Source organism: Corvus kubaryi, unplaced genomic scaffold, assembly GCF_017639235.1.
Source record: "Corvus kubaryi isolate FWS band 111438036 unplaced genomic scaffold, C.kubaryi_AGA036_p1.0 37103, whole genome shotgun sequence".
Lineage (NCBI taxonomy): Eukaryota > Metazoa > Chordata > Aves > Passeriformes > Corvidae > Corvus > Corvus kubaryi.
This window is the reverse complement of record NW_024581029.1, coordinates 392226-409154: the sequence shown is the minus strand read 5'-3', so window position 1 is coordinate 409154 and position 16929 is coordinate 392226. Positions and strand designations below refer to the sequence as shown.

The following is a 16929-nucleotide window of genomic DNA, read 5'->3' as shown; positions in this document are numbered from 1 at the left end:
GTGTCCTTTTCATCTCAAAAAGTACAAAGAAGCTGCTGCACTCCATTCTGTAGGGAATTGCTCTGGGATGGAAAGGTGTCTTCCTTGAGCAAGGGCAAAGGCAGCTGTGAGACAGCCTGAACTTCCTACAGAGAAAATGGAATGCTGTGGAGAGGCCTTCTGGGGGAATGAGCAAGCAAATGTTTGTTGTGTAGGGAGTAGATTCAAGGAATATTAAGAGAAGCATATCCAACTGCTTAAAGCCTTGATTTATTATCCAATATGTATAGGCCAGAGGATAGAGGCTTAGCCCTTGGTTCTCTTGCCTCCCTTTGGGGAAGGGAGGATAACCAAACATTGAGAGGCACTTCCCTCTCAGGAAGGGGAGAGCTTCTGCAACAATCCTGAGCAGCACATTTTGCATTATTTGCTGTAAAAGGGCAGAAGATTCAGTGCCTGATTGTACTATTTACATTTGTTTGCCCATTACATCCTTTTATCAAATACTCTGGGTGCTGTAGCTTTTCACAGACACTGAATACTTATGCAAATGTGATATTTTAATGAAAATGTCACATTTATTTATACTTGGAAGAGAAAAGCAGCTGTTGTTTGCACGGTGAAGTCACTTCCTGAGGAACTCGTGCAGTGTCTGTCAGTGCAGGGTGGGGGGGAGCTGCTGTCTGGTGCTTGTGTAACAGCCCTGCTCTCTGCTCTCCATCCAGATCAAGGAAAAGCTCCTGCAGCTGACCGAAAAGAGAAAAGAAATGATTGACAAATGGGAAGACAGATGGGAGTGGCTGAGACTGAGTAAGGACACCCTTGGGTTTCTTTTGGGCTGGGCCATATCTAACTCTCTTCTTTGTGCCTTTCTGGGCATTGAAAAAACCCTGCAGCTCCTCACTTTTCTGTTACAGTGCTTGGAAGTGTGTTTATGCTGGAATAGCTGCAAGGTTCACACCTGTTGGTTGTTAAATAATGGAGAATTTGAAACTAAGAAACCTGCACCAAAGGTCTTGCTCTATATGATCAAATTTGGAGCTCGGTGCAGTAGCTCTGCTGTATTTTGCAGGTGTCACATTCCAACTTCTTTGCTGAAGTTAGTAGGTTACAGCAGATTAGAATAAAAATAACACATTAAACTTGCAAAATGAATCCTGCATTTTTCCTTAAAACAAAGCCAACAGGAAAAGTTTCTGTCTTTTCAACGATCAGTTTCACTGAACTTAGCTAAGGGGAACACTTAGCCAAATGCATGTACTTTGTTCCCTGGGCTGTGTTTAAGTAAATGCCAAAGCTGCCTGATGACTCCATGATGCTCTTCTTTGTGACATTAATGGCACTGACTCCTGTGCTCTCTTTGCTCAGTTTTGGAGGTGCACCAGTTCTCCAGAGATGCAAGCGTGGCTGAGGCCTGGCTGCTGGGCCAGGAGCCCTACCTGTCCAGCCGTGAAATAGGGCAGAGCGTCGATGAGGTGGAAAAATTAATCAAGCGGCACGAAGCGTTTGAGAAATCCGCAGCTACCTGGGACGAGAGGTTTGCAGCGCTGGAAAGACTGACCACGGTGAGTGGCGGAACCTCCCTGGCCATTCCTCTTGGCTGAGGGCTTGGAATAGCTGCCAGCATCACGAGCCTGATCTCCATTTGTAGGTTTGTTGTTGGTCGACCTCAGCCAACTACCCAGAGCCTGAGGCTTCATGTTTCTAGCCATACTAAAAAACCCTGTCTGGTTAATTTGAACTCAACAACCTGCAAGGAAAAAGCTTAAATGATAATTGACCTCAAGAGTCAACAGGAGCTGTCTTGGGCCTGGGAATGATGACCCAGAAGGAAATTTTAGAGCTGAGCAGTTTGCTCCAGCCTTCTGCTGTACTGGTTGCGTCCTAAAAGGGAAGGGTGAATCTGAGTGAAGAGACCCAGATCCAAACACTTTAAATTTTTTTTGGTTAAAGATGACAGTGGTGGGAAGGGGGCAGTGATAATGATGTTTGTTGTCTTGTGACTGGTCCACTGCAAGGCTGTATTGTCCCCTAGGAAGACACAGTAAGCAAAAAGAACCCCAAGCCCCATTTTAAACACAGCTGCGATGTCAGTCATTAATGCTTGGAGAGCATTTTACCATCTTTGGAGAACAATTTGGCTTTAGACACTACAGTTGAAGTGGCCTGGGTTTTCACACAGACTGAGCGTCACAGCTGCAGACAAAAGGAACTGGAGTTTCTCAGCTTCTTCACAAATCAGGCTGGTTTTATGGAGATGGGTAATTTCAGGGATTCAGACATGGAACATTTTAATTCTGTGTTTGGCAAGCACACAAGAAGATGTTGCTTTTGGATATTTTAATAACTTGGTCTGTTTCCTTGTTTGTCTGGGTTTTGTTCTCATAGAATGAATTGGAAAATAGACATCGCCGGTGGTGGGCTGCTGTCAGAGGGTCTGATGCTGATGCCCTCCGTGACAAATTCAGTGCCGCAAATTTGGCATGAATGATGCTTTTAAAGACTGATGCCTTCCAATTTTATCCCCGTTCACTTTAATTTCAGTAATGATTCAGAAAAACATACAGAGTTATTGTTAGTTTCTAGAACACCCCATGAAAAATGAGCAGTGTTTTTAAATAAAAAATGTTTCCTCTCCCAGCTGGAACTGCTGGAAGTCCGTCGGCAGCAAGAAGAGGAGGAGCGGAAGAGGCAGCCGCCCACTCCGGAGACCAAGGCTGAAGAGGATGGAGACTCCCAGCAGCAATGGTGAGCCGGGCTCTGCACTTCCCTCGAGGAACCCTTGGGCTGACAATGGTCTGTAAAAGGAGAGGAGGTTGTATGGGTTTGTAACAGGACCCTTGTTAGAAGACTTGGTGGTTTATAGGGACAGGACCCCTCCCAAACCCCTGAATTCCCTGTTAAGTTCCCATTTTCCAGTTGTCACTGCTGAGGCAGCCCTGGCCCAAAAATAGGAATGCTGGTTTTACATCCCCTGGGCCATGAATTGCAGTCTCTGAACAATCTTTGCTTTTGTCTTTGATGAGCATCAGTTACAGATTTTAAGCTGTGTCCATGGAACACTGACATTTATGAAATTGCTTATGTGATAGGAGGAGGTTTATTTGTAGGGTAACCGTCAGTAAAACCTGGTTAAATCTCACTTCACACTGGGTTTATTCAGTTGGGCCTGAGGATTTTAGGAACATGCTTAAATTTCTTAAATTAATATTCAGTAAGAAAATCTCATTTTGTTGAACAAGATGGGTGACTTCCAAGAACCTTACACAGTTTCTTTTCTTTTTCCTCTCTCCAACAGGGATGGGACAAAAGGAGAACAGGTTTCCCAAAACGGTTTGCCCTCAGACCAGGAATCTCCACGGGTTAGTTACCGCTCCCAAACCTACCAAAACTACAAAAACTTTATTAGCAGACGGACAGCCAATGACCGCTCGTGGTCTGGACTGTGACCCACAGAATCACTTGCAGCAAAAGAAACCTTTTTTCAGTATGGTTTACTGGTACTGGTTTAATCTTCTGGCTTCAGATTTCCCTGCTGCTTTTCTCTTCCTTCCCATCAGTTGACTTTTATTTAATTAGCAGCCCCTTGGACATATATTTGCTTCACTTTAATCTTTGTTTATTTGAATCTCCCCACTGACACTCAGTTGCTTTAAGGTGACACATTTATTTCATGTTATTTACTGTGAGTTTTTCATGTTGCTAATAGTATTAAGATTTTCCAGCGAAAGCGTCCTTTATATGAGTAATTGAGATGTAATGAGATTACATCCTAATGAAGAAGAGCACTAGGACCTGACAGGTATGACGCATCGAGTTATACTAACAGGTCTCAGCACGGCAACTTTATTAAATCAGCTGCATTAGCAAGAGTTGTGTACCAGGCCAAAGATAATCCACATGAGTGAGCTGGGCAGGAAGGGCTGGGAGGGGGGAGTGTGACTGGACAAATAAAAGCCTTAAGGTTAGTTTGTATAACATTCCATGCAGAATGGACTCATTGACTGCAGAGACAAATAAACATGAAATAAACCATTCAAAACCAGTATCTAGATTTATCTGGGGGTTTAGACCTCATGCAGAGCTGTGATCTTGCTGTGTTGGGACCCCCTTGGCCTCAGTCCTGTCCAGTTGGCACTACAGCAATTTGATTTCTGGGCACCAGAGAGACAGGAGTAGGGTGTAGCCTCTTGGGGAAAGGTTGTGATACTTTCCTTTAAAAACTAAATAAAATACATTGTCTAAGATCCCAGCTCTTTATTTTACATAGGTGCAGGCTGAATGCTCCATGCCTTACTTGCTCCTTCTTGATAGGGGGTGTCCCAGTGGAGTCAGGGTGCATGCCAAGAATCCTCACGTGCAGCCGTGACAGTGCCAGTAAATGTCTCTGGAGTTAATGCAACACAGGAGCTGAATCTGGCTCCCGTCCCCATCCCCTTCCTGCAGAGCCTCCTTGTTGCAGTTAATGCTTTGAGCGAAAGGACACTTCTCTTAGTTACGGAACCTGGCTCTCTGGGGTCACATTCAGTGCAGGAAAGGCTCCTGGCAGGCTGGGACCCATGGATATCAGGGCTCTTACAGTGCTGCAGATCAAACATGGGTCCTAGCCGAGGGCTCTAGCAGGAGATGTCTTTCAGCACAAGTTTGGCTTTAAGAAGCCCATCCCAGTTAGGTCTGAATCTGCACACAGACTCTGCCAATGTGCCACAGTACATGGCAGTTCTACCTTTCTCTTTCTGGAAATAAAACCTTTTGATTCTTCTTTAGCATTTGGAGCGAGCTGTTGTACATTCTAGTGTTTATAAATTCCGTACAGTTGAGGCAGGGAATGTGAGGTGATCTTCAAGCACGTCCCAGATCATCGCCTTGTTGGTTAGCACAGCCTTATACATCACGTTTGCTTCTTTTGAAATTTTATTTTATTGCCATGCTACATAATGCATTTCCATGTTCATCTTTGCTATCTGCACTTTAGTCTTCCATGAGAACTTCCGAGCTCAGTTTGTTGAGTCCTGTGTTGCAATATCTCGGCTGTACAGAGCTGTGTCAGTTCTGCTGTGAGGCACAAGGTGTGCTGCTGTTGGTCAGAATTTTGGCTTCTGACAACTGGCTGAGCAGTGCAGCTGAATTGTTCTGTGTGGGCTGAGCTTGTGAACTGAGAGCGGTGATTGAAAGGATGTGCTTCAGTAACTGTACTTTTGTCTTTCCACTTCATGATGCATGTTTTTTTGTTTTTTTTTTCTTTTGTCAGGGTAACAACATATAGCTTCTTAATGCTTTTTAAAATTCCATATGAATTTATGGGGATGCTCTGGTGGCTGCCATGTGCCTCGAAAGTGTGCCAGTTCTCAGGTCAGGATAGCTGTAGCTTCAGACTCTACCATCTGCAGAGCCTTCACATGTATTCTGGTGAAAAAGTAGTCTATAGAGGAATTTACAGAGAGACTTTTTTTATTTGTATTAGTACACTTACATAAAAATTCCGCTTTTATGACGATGAAGAAAAAGTAAGTCATTGATTAAGGTCATCATTACAGGCACTAGAAGAGTAGGATTTCACCTATTTATTGCAGCCTGTGCATCTGGCTAAAGGTGTTAGGAAGGTCCTTTTGCTAGAACAGCCTAGAGGTTGGCATCTGAACCAGGCAAATCATCTGGTTCTTCAGCTGTGGGGCAGAGCCTTGAGTCGATGAACTGAGCAGATGCTGCTTCAAGCACTGTGAAATCCAAAGGGGCGCCTCTGTCATTGTCACCACCTGTCTTGTTGCATGTCTCAGTCCTGCTTTAAAGATTTCCAGAGTAGCCTGTTGCCACTAAAGCACTTCCAACTAACCCCTCAGGCACCACTGAGAGAACCGTATCATGTACACGAGACCTTGTGTTGTAACAGGAGTTTGCTGTTGCTGTTTGTCCTCCGTGGCGTTGTCGCCGCATGCCCCATGCATGTTTCCATTGAAGTGTGTTCAGCTCCTGTTTTTTCTCCGTTTTCATGACACGTCCTTTGCAGAGCTGTTCATGATTTATTTTGCTTGTTTTCTGTTAATTGTAGATAACACGTGAAAGGAAATAAAACCTGAAAGAGCATCAGAAAAGCTTTTCATAGGCCTTTTACAACCAGTAGAATTTGATGTAGATGGTGCAGGTCTGGTGGTGTGATTGAAGTTAGCAGTTACTGTTCAAAGCCATAGGGTTGCAGATTGCAGCACTGGATTCTATATTATTTCCCATAAAACACATTGAGTAGCTGTGCAGTGGCTGCTGGTTTGAAACTGGTCTGGTTTACCTCAGATTAGGGGTTCTAGGTACCCCCAAATCAGTCCTATTTTCACCTCTGGCTGGTACCGTTCCAGCAAATGTGCTGCTTTCTGTGTCAGGGCAGGGGCCAGGTGCATCTGGGGAATTTATTTAAGTTGTGGAGACAAGTTCCTGTGGGCTGTGTGATTCCTCAGTGCTGCTCAGAGGTTTCAGGTCCCTCAGACAGGGCTCCAGCCAGCGGCAAAGCAGAGTTCCAGGTTCAGGAGCTGTCACAGGACAGAAAGGTGTGCAAAGGGCTCTCCTTGTTCTTGAAGGGATCTGTTGGCCATGGGTGGTTGACATGGGTGATGAATGGTGACTCAGGGGTTGTTCATTCCACTACCTGTGTTTTGGCAGTGTTTGCATAATCTTCAGCCTCATCTGTTTATCCTCTCCCCCTCTTTAATGCAATATTTTTGTTCTACTTTGAGATTTGGATACAAGTAGTGAGGGTTGATGGCTTAGATTGATCCTAATTGTGAAGGAGCAGCGTAAGGCTATGTGTTTGTAGGGACAGGGTAAACCAGATCTGACTGAAGTGCAGTGTGAACTGTGATTCTCTCCCTGTTTGAGGGTGTAGTGTCTGTACTCTGGAGGTTTAGGTTGCTAAAGGCAGTTAACCAATCCTTCCCATGTTCAGAGCAAGCTAACACTCAGATCTTCCTAGGCCAATGGTGAGGTACAAGGTGTGAGGCACAATAATGGATATTGGGCAGGTATAAGAATTTCTAGCAAAAGGTGGCAAAATTGAGTTTGTTGCATAATAATTCGGCTGCTTTTGATTTGTCCAGGCCATGTGCAGAAGTGGGAATGTCTAATTATTGTGCCATTCACAAAAACCTGCTTGTCTGCATAAAACCAGTCCAGAATGTTTGTAATCTACTAGAGCATTAGCAGCACTGAGCTTTAGTAACTTGCTAATAATAATACTACACACTGGTTGTGTAACTCCTGAGCTGCTACCAACGGCTCTACACGTCAAAGTAATGGTACAAGAAAAAAAAACTGGGACCAAGCTGCATTTCAAAAGCTTATAGCCATTAGGATTCCAATTTAAATGATTTTTGGATGAATGGCTCCTGAAGACGTCGCCAGCTTGACCAGTGAGAGCTGCTGGAAACACGGCTGCTCTCTAGGCTATCGATCCCAGTGCGCCAGGCAACGCGACCAACAAAGCAAGTGATGGGCAAGGCCTTGGTTCTGTCTTTGTTTGGGGGTAAATAGCTGTGTGATGCTGTGTGACTGTGGTGGTTTTCAGTTCCTTTAACCAAAATCCAATCCACCTAATAACGCCAGTCTGAACCAGACCTCGATCAATTGACACATGACCTCATTCCCCTTGTCTTTACAATCCAATATCCTAACTGGGATGGTGGAGATGAAATGCATGGTGTAATCTTTCTAATTTCTGCATGTTTTGATTTTGTTGTGTCACTAGGGGAACGGGGAAAGCGGGAAAGGAGCTTTTACAGAAACAAATCAATTGCCCACATTTTTGTAAATGCTCCTGGGAGATTGTGACATCTTTCTCTGCTGACTCATAGTTAGTACCTTTTATGGACCTTTAATGCCCCAGTAATGCCATAAATGTATTTAAGGTGGCTGATGTGTATAACTTCTACTGTTCCTCTAGGTTTGCAGAAAGTGTGATTGTTACTGTTCCAAATATTTGAGTACTTAGCAACAGAATTGAATGCTCTCATTCTAGGAATAACAATACCTAAAAGAATTGACCAGCAGAGCAAAGCACAGTAAAATTCACACTGATGTTCAGCTGCTCTTATTTTCCCGTCTCTCCACCTATAAAATGGGTACTAATCCATTCCTACCTTCTAATTTCCTTGGCCTCCTGTGTCTCCATGGAGTGCGAGAAAGAACTTACTGGCCTGTGTCATTGTTCAGGCAAAGTTTATACACAGCCACGTTGTGCAGGGAGACAGATTAACTCAGGATGCCTCAGTGCTGGGGGCTTCTGGCTGAACGTGTTCTCCACTGTTCCCAGGTGGCAGAAACCACAGAAACCAATGAAATGGTCAATGGAGCTGCAGAACAGAGGACGAGTTCCAAAGAGTCCAGTCCCGTTCCTTCCCCGACATCAGACCGCAAAGCCAAGAGCAGCGTTCAGGCCCAGACTGCTGCTACCCTCCCAGCCAAAACCCAGGAGATCCCCTCAGCCCAGATGGAGGGCTTCTTACACCGCAAGCACGAGTGGGAGACACACAACAAGAAAGCCTCCAGCAGGTAAAGTGCTTGATGCATAACACAGGGCAGGGCACCCCGGGGCTCTGCCCAGGATGGCACACAACCATCTCCAGCCTTCTCCCAGCTGCCAGAGACCTCCCAGGCTCCTGTTGCTGTAGGGGCAGAGGCTGCAGTGCTGAGCATTGCATGTGGGGAACTGCAGTTTAGAGATATTTGGTACAAAAGGCAGCGTTAGGCACATTTGTCAGGTGGAAAACCGAAGCAGAGAGATACCACGACTTTCCCACTCCACACGATGGATTTGTGGCAGTAGTGGGATTTGATTCCAGATCTCTCAAGTCATACATTACTACAAGAAAAGAAAACCACGTAGGTGTGAGATTAGAAATGTTCGTATTCTTCTGACATTTTCTGTTTGCACATTACCACTTTCCACCTACTCCGTAATCTGTTCAGCATGAACAGAGGACGATCGGTGTGCCATAGTCAATTCCATTCCCAAGGAATGTCCTGCAGGTTTCAAACAGGCAGGACTGAGATTTGTCCACACTGAAAAAGCAGACTGGAGTCCTTCGTGACCTGAGAGAACTCTTGAAACCAGATTTATGACTTGGCTGACAAGGGGAATGTTCACAGTAAGTGCTGAGCTGCAGCAACATCTGTGGGATTTGGTAGGAGCCAAAGCACTTGGCAGAGCTGAGATCACAAGTGAGTACAGCAGTACCAGGATTTTTGTTCCACTGGAGTTATTCACACCAGACAACGCCTTTGAGGCAGTGACAGCCACGAGTACTAGCGTCTGGGTACTCTTATTTCCAGTAATTCCAGCTCAATTAGAGAATGAGGCGGTTGATGCCACTAAGAGTATTTGTGTCAGTCAAGGATTTCACACACAGTCCGTTCCATTCATCGGTTTGCAGCACAGTGAGAATTCCTTCTACAACAGAGCACTGCCATTAAAAGGTCGATCATTTTCTGTCTCAAGAATGCAAAGTGCCCAATCTGCCAAACAGTCCTCCCACTGTGAGGACAGGCTGATGTGCTATCACAGGGAGCTCTGGGAATCTCTGTTCCCTTTGGCTTTTGTCTTCAAGCTGTGCTTCCATGAAATAATTCCCTGTCTGCACTTTATGGGAAGCGTAGGCTGTATTCACATCCTCACACTGAACCAATCTCCATTAACTTACAGAAATAATTATGTTTGGTTTCTCCAGTTCTGCAGGCGAGAGCATTGGATTTATAAATGTTCTTGTTGTTTCCCATGTCTCAAAGGTCATGGCATAACGTGTACTGTGTCATAAACAACCAAGAGATGGGCTTCTACAAGGACTCAAAAGCTGCTGCTTCTGGCATCCCCTACCACAACGAGATCCCCGTCAGCTTAAAGGACGCAGTCTGCGAAGTAGCGGTCGATTACAAAAAGAAGAAGCATGTGTTCAAGCTCAGGTAAACCTGGGGCAGTGTTCTGCCCTTGGGAAAGCCATGGTGGGTGTGTTCACTGGGAAACCCAGCCCAGGAACTGACCACGATTGTTGACTGCAGCATCCCTGCTTTTCTGAGCAAGCTCTTCTAACACTGAGTCGTGGTCTGTTCATCAGAGTGAGCAAGCACAGAACAGTGTCACAGTAATCAGAGCACTTTCACCTGGGACAAGACCAGATGTGTGTGCCTGGAGTTAGGAGCCTGTATTTCACAGTGCTGGGCTTTTCAACCACTCCCTCTGGAACTGATTGACAACAGTGGTCGTGGCTCTGCTCTTTTCCAAATCAAGCCTCATGTTTAATTTTTTCACTATGAACTTAGGAGACTACTGAAGACATCTCTCACATATTCAGGTCTAGAACATACAGTTACAGACCATTTCACTCTAAATATGTAAAGGACCTGTTGTTCAAAGGTTAAAAAAAAGGCTTTTCCTTGGGAAACTCTTCATTTTACTGAAAAATCTTCTAGTGCAAACAGTTAAGAAATATTTATCATTACACAGCTGCGAGGTAATCCTGTCAAAGAAGACTCACTTTAAGAACTGACTGGGTCATGTATTCCAAGACAGGTGTTTTGGGGTTTTTTTGGCAGAGCAGGGGTGGTGGTGGCATAATTTTATATTGGTACAGGAATCCTCTAAAGATCATAGAATCCCTACACAGGGAAAATTTGCTTTATAGAAAATATATAGCAAATATTTAGGGAAATGTACCTTTCTTGAAGACAGGCCTGCAGCTATGTGATTCATCCTTTAGACTATTTTAAACTTCTCTGAATTGCTAATGGAAGGATGTGCTGTTCCAAATGCAAAGCTAGGCAAAAAAACCAACTGCCCTTTTTTCCCAGTGCTCCATCACCTGCATCAGGCCCTTCGGTTACTTGCATGTAGATATTTCCTTTACTCAGGCACTGTTATTTTACTGTTTAAACCTTCATTTCATTTCATAAAGAGTTGTTAAAATGCTTACTTTTTGTTGGGAAAGATGGGGAAGCCTGCAGCAGAGCTCCTGCTGCCCCTGCCTCCTGCTTGTTGTGGTGTTATTCAGTTGGTTTTTAATTTATATGTATCATCACATACATCGTTAAATGTATCCTAGTTAAACCACCTGGGTAAAATCAGCACAAGAATCAAGCAGAAGGGAAGCTTTGGCCTTCACTGTGAGGAGAGGTAGCTGCTCATCACTAACACTCTGCAGGACCTCAAGCCAGCACCACCATAGCTACAAGAGCAAAGCAGCTGCAGAACTTTGCTGGGTTTTCACAGGAGCCATGAAAACTCTGGGTACTGCCTGTGACTTTTTTCTTTTTAAAGTGTTGAGTCAACTTTGATAATGTGTTTTGCAAAGGAGAAAAGATGCACCTGAAAGAGCAAATACTGAGCCAGCAGCCACATGAGAACATGAGCACCACCCTGAGAATGTCCAGAGCCCAGAGCTACCATGTGTGTGGCTGCAACAGGGGTTGTTGGGGGCATTTGGCACGTGGGCACTGTCCTGTGCAGTCCTGTGTGCCTCTGTCTGCTCATGTGCTGATGCCAAACAAGCAGGACTTGAAGCAGTGTGACCACAACTGAACTAAATTTGTGATGGTGTTTTCTTTCCAGATTGACCGATGGCAACGAATACCTCTTCCAAGCCAAAGACGATGTAAGTGTGGTTTTCTTACAGTTTATTACTGTGCTGTCTGTGCTGTTGTACCACGGGGAGAAGCAGCTGCTAAGGGCCGGTGTGCACTCTGTGTGTGGGTGATGTGTAGGCCCAGGGCTGCTCAGGAGGTGTCTCTGGAGGTGCACAGCCAGAGGGGATGGCTGGGGCTGTTTTTCCTTGCATTTCCCACCTGTGTCTGTTCCCCCTCCGCACCGTGGCGGGAGTCAGAGGGGCGTGCTGGTTGTAACAGTTTTGTGCCTTTGGGGCTTCTTGAAGGAGGAGATGAACACGTGGATTCAGGCCATCACATCAGCGATCTCTTCGGACAAAATCGAAGTGTCCCCGACCACCCAGAGCACTCCAGCCTCCAGCCGTGCCCAGACCCTGCCTGCCAGCGTCACAATAACCAGCGAGTCCAGCCCTGGCAAGCGGGAGAAAGACAAAGAGAAAGACAAAGAGAAAAGATTCAGCCTTTTTGGTAAAAAGAAGTGAATTCCATCTCCACACACTGCACTTCTCTGACCGTTCCAGTGGAATTCCAGCATGCGAGCTCAGAACCAATACGTTACTCTCTGTGCCTCATGTTCCTCAATGTGATTGACATTTTTTTATTTATAGAGCGTTTTAAAATAAAAAAAGCCAACAAAAAAAAAAAGAACCTAAAGTTACAAATGTATGAGGTGCATTGGGCAGCTTCTGTAGGAGAGGGAGGACCAGGTTTTGGGGGTTTTTTTTGTTTTTGTTTTTGTTTTTTTTTAAATGAAGTTAATGTAGATTAGATCTTAATATTTAAACTGTTCCTCAATTTTGTGAGGCTGTCTTGGAAAATAACCCACTCCTAATGCTATTGGTATGCAAGGCAGCGGTGCTTTCGAATCTACTGTGCACATGAGAAACCAATGTACAAATTCTCAAAGGTGTTCACTTCCAGTTAAGGTTGTTATGCTGAGTCCTGACTAGTAGAGCCTCCCCTTGCAATTCTAACAGGAATTAAAGTGGTAGTGTGTTCTCTTTGCTGTAACAGAGTGCAGGTATGCGTTGACTCACAGCCCAACGTTGGTATTAACACCACCTGAAGCGTCCCCGCATCGAGTACGACAGATAAGAATGTTGGTGTTCAAGATGGATTAACAGGCTGGTACAGTTTTAAAAAAGCTGTAATTTCAAATTTCTTTTTTTTTTTTTTTTCTCCAAAATACATTATATTGTATGTTTCAGATAATTCTAGTACAAAGTATAATAAGACTAGATGTATAATAAACCCTTTAAAATCATCGATAAGTGTAAAAGTGGAACTGAAGCATTTACTGGAAAAGTAATGTTACTCAAATGGTTACTTGCTTGTCAGCTGCAGCACTGTGTGTTATAATTTTGCTACATTACCTTGCTCTTTGATACATAGTGTGCATTTCTGTCACTGTAACTATTGTAATGAAAAATTTTCATCTTACTGCACAATCAAAAATTACATTTAATAGGAATGAACTTTCAATGACTGGGCCTGTAGTCAAGAGTAGTACTGGAACTGGCTTTCAGTTGTATCGAACTGTACCTCTAGACTTTTACCCTATCTGTTAAATATATGCGATGTCATTAAATGCTTTTAAAACTAAATATGCTGGGTAAGTTTCTTATTTCATTTCTGACGATGTTAAATCATAATTTTGAAAGAGGATCAAAAATAAAGTTATTTTAAAATGTCATCTCTCCTGTGCACTGAAACTGATGTCTTCAAATGTAATTCCATTCTTTTGTGTGAAAGTTCATTCTGCAATAGTTGTTTTCTCTCTTCCCACTTTTCTTTCCCTTCACTTCCCACCTGCCCTCCCTTTTACCCTGCCTCCCAAATTAAGTGCCAAAAATAAAGAGAAAAGGAATTAATGAATAGTTTGCAAAATATTCTGATATAGATACTTTTTGTGGGAAGTGAAACCAGCAGAGTAGATGGGAGTAAGCACATCAGAGGCTGGGGTGATGGAGTTCCCTGAACAATTACCCGATGGAGGTAAAGCTCCATGTTCCAGCTGGCAGCAAAAGGACATAATTTTGAGTAAGCACTAGTCTCCAACTTTTTACCCACTTTTTGCTCAAGTGCTTGCATCCTTTCCTTGCCTTGGATGCCACCTAGGGAACCTTCTAATAGGAATAGCTCTAAGAAGCTCCAATATGTTTTAAAATCAATGAAATGTAAGGAATCTGGGTTTTAATGTATTGTGATTATTAAAATATGCTCAAATATTAATTTTGACGGAAAGCAGATAAACTGCAAAATCATGTGTTTCCAACTGACAGTTTCCTGAACCTGTGACCTATACGGTGTCTTAAATTATTTTCATGGAGTGTACAGTGTTCTCTGGGTTTTTCTTGTTTTCCAAAGTTTTTGGTTATTAAACAATGGAGTATTCATGCACACAAGTTTTTACTCTGTAATGTTATATTGTTCAGTCTCATTATTAGTAAAATGTGGGCTATCACTGCAAGTATCCTAAATGTAAAATTTAATACAGTAGAAAATGCTGAGGTTTAACCTTCTTAGAGGCTGTGAAACAATTTGGTGAGTTGATTAATGTGCACAGAGATGTTGATGCCTTACATATGTGTCACTTCAAATGAACTGGTGCCATGAGCAGTCAGGTAGATGGATCTTGACTGCCTGTAGTGTGTGGTTCTGTAGTGATTCAGTTGAACATTGCCTTTAGAGTTGTTTTCTTGTTTGTCTCACTCCCTACTGGAAGTTGTTCCCAAGAATGACTCGAATAAATATCCCTTCTGTTTAGGGACTGATTAGAAGTTGCTGAGGAGCAGGAGTGAATCCCAGTAAGCCTTGGAGCCTCAGGGAGCAGTTCCCTGCAGAGAGAGGTCAGGAGCAGCCTCCCGGACAGAGCCAGGTCAGAGAAGTCAGGTCAGTGCACACATCCGTGTGCCAGGGCAGGAGGGAGAGGAGTGTGGGAATCTCTTGGGTCACGTGAAGGGAGGGACTGCTGCTGGAAAACACCAGGGGAAGAGGAAACTGCAAAGGTGGGTGATGGAAATGGGGCTGAAACAGGAGCAGGCCGTCACTGCCACCAGTGTCACCCGCTCAGAAGTGGCCATGACACTTTCTGAATTGCACCAGTGGCCTTGGCTGGACTGCTGACAGATGGAATGTTCTGTTCCTCCTGGAGCCTCACTGAAGGGTAAGGATTTCTAGCACAGTGTAACACATTACTTCAGCTGTTTTGTACCTAAGTTGGGATATTTCCGCTGGAGATACAAAAGTCATACAGAACCTGAACCTTAAAATTTTCAAAGAAAATTAATTAAGGCAAACCACTTCCCAGCTGTGTTGCTTGTCATTGGTAAGAAGAGGAGTTGTCCTGTAGTCAGGCCAGTCTTCCTTTTTCCATCTTGGAGGGACCCTCACATTGCATTCTAAGCTAAGGGAAGGTGTCAGGGGGTCCTTCCCATATCCTGGCAAATTGAGTACAATGTGGGGAAAAAAACCCAGAACTCCTTGGCCATCAGAATTTAGTATGTGTTGGTGGAAGGGTTTTCTTTTAGATTAATGCAAATAATCTGTTAATCCATCTGTTCTGCACAGGGAACATGCTCTGTGCTAGGGCTGTACTCTGTATGAGGAAGATTAATGGTAATGGTAAAGAAAGGAATTCTTAATCTCTGTCCTCGTGAAATCTGTGTCCTGGTGAAATATTGGTTTAGATGCTTTTTTCCTTCACCATGGTCTCCTTTCTTATGCTTGAGTTCACAGACTTTAAATGGGTAGGGTCTTCAAGAATCCAACTTTGCAATAAATAACTTGCAGGTATGATAGTTTTGCTACTTTTGGTGGCTGGGTTGTTGTTTGGTTGGGTTTTTTTTGTTTGTTTGTTTGTTTGTTTGCTACCTTTGCTAATGTAGTGGCTGAAGAAATACAGAAACTTGAATCACAGTGAGTCGGAACAAACATTAGTCCTTTTCATTTAAAAAACACAACCAGAATATCAGGCTGTGCTAAATCCCTGATCAATATTAAGAATAAAATTACTGGGAAAAGTGGACACCTCAGCCGTGTCCGTGGACTGCGCAGTGGAGGCCACCCCTGAGCAGGTCCCCGCGGTGTGTCCGGGGAGCCTGGAGCAGGTGCTGCGGAAGGGGGTGCAGGGTGCGGGCGCCTCAGCTGCCGTGCCCGGGTGCCGCGGGGCCGCCCGAGCCCCACGTGGGCGCATCCGCAGTGTGTCATAATGCAGCACAGCCGAGCGGCCGGGCCGGGCTGCCGGGGCCCTCGGCTGCGGGGCGGCCCCAGCACGCGCGGCCACGGACATCGAACGGGCGGCTTGGCTTTGGAACACCTAATGGAGCGAAGGGAAGGCATTTCGTGCGTCGGTGCCCGCCGGATCCTCCCCTGTTCAGCACCACCGCCCAGCTGATCAGCCCGGTGCCGGTGAACGCCACAGCTACGGTGCAGCGTGAATACACATTTCTCTGTGTCTGAAATAGCATTTACTTTGTATTCCAAAGTAAGGAATGTCACACAATACTCCTTCTCTGCTAGATGAGACGCTGGGGTGGCTCATTACGTTGTAACGGCAAGAATTATCTGGGCCCACCATGAATTTTGTTACAAGTCTCTTACTGCTACTGTTGTTCTCCTCCCACGCCCAGCTGAGACAAAACTGTCCCCTGCTCACCGAGTGCCGGCATCGTCCATGAGAGGTCACTGTATCCAGGGAGATGCTGAGCTGCGGCAGAGCCGCTGCTCCCGGGACTGCACGCCGGGGGTTATTGGTGCACTCGAGAGAATGAAGAGGTCGGATCAAAGTTCTCTTCACTCCGAAAGTCAGATTTCTAAGGAGTTATGTAAACTCGTGGCAAGATTTAAACACGTCTCAGCTGAATCATCGTAGGAGGGAAGTTGAGTCAAGTATGGCAGACAGGATACAGAAAGGCGAGGAACACCACCATCCTTGCTGTGGCAGGAAAAAAAGGAGGTTCTGTGGGAAGATCAAGCTTTCTGCAGTGATTTTAAATTGGTCACTGAGGTTCCATGAAGAGATGGCAGAAAGGCAGCCCCCCAGGCTGGATGAAGGCAGGAAGTATCCCGTGAGAGACGGGGTCTGGGAGACCTCGGGCCTCTGTGTCCTGAGTGCAGAGGTGGGATGGGGAGCCTTGATCCATCTGCTGTTCCTGGCTGTCCTGCACAGCTCTGGGATGGCAGCAGAACCAATCTGTCATCGTTGGTCAGAAGGGCTTTCCCTCCAGGCTGGTTCTGGAAAGAGTCCGGTCTGCCAGGTCTCTCTCCAAAATGGGTGTGAGGATGGAAAAGTCTCCAATTTTTCTCCTTTTT

General features: G+C 44.9%; 1 protein-coding gene across 3 annotated transcripts in view; it reads left to right on the top strand.

The window, feature by feature from the left end:
• Positions 1-13309, top strand: part of SPTBN1 (spectrin beta, non-erythrocytic 1) — a 116709-nt gene extending 103400 nt beyond the window's left edge. For all 3 annotated transcript variants that reach the window (XM_042021064.1, XM_042021065.1, XM_042021066.1), the window contains 8 exons: positions 705-789; positions 1348-1544; positions 2621-2727; positions 3278-3341; positions 8276-8514; positions 9748-9921; positions 11564-11606; positions 11883-13309. In XM_042021064.1, the coding sequence (XP_041876998.1) occupies positions 705-789; positions 1348-1544; positions 2621-2727; positions 3278-3341; positions 8276-8514; positions 9748-9921; positions 11564-11606; positions 11883-12098 (1125 nt within the window). In that variant the 3' untranslated portion in view covers positions 12099-13309. The remainder of the gene's footprint in view (positions 1-704; positions 790-1347; positions 1545-2620; positions 2728-3277; positions 3342-8275; positions 8515-9747; positions 9922-11563; positions 11607-11882) is intronic.
• Positions 13310-16929: the final 3620 nt, after the last annotated feature.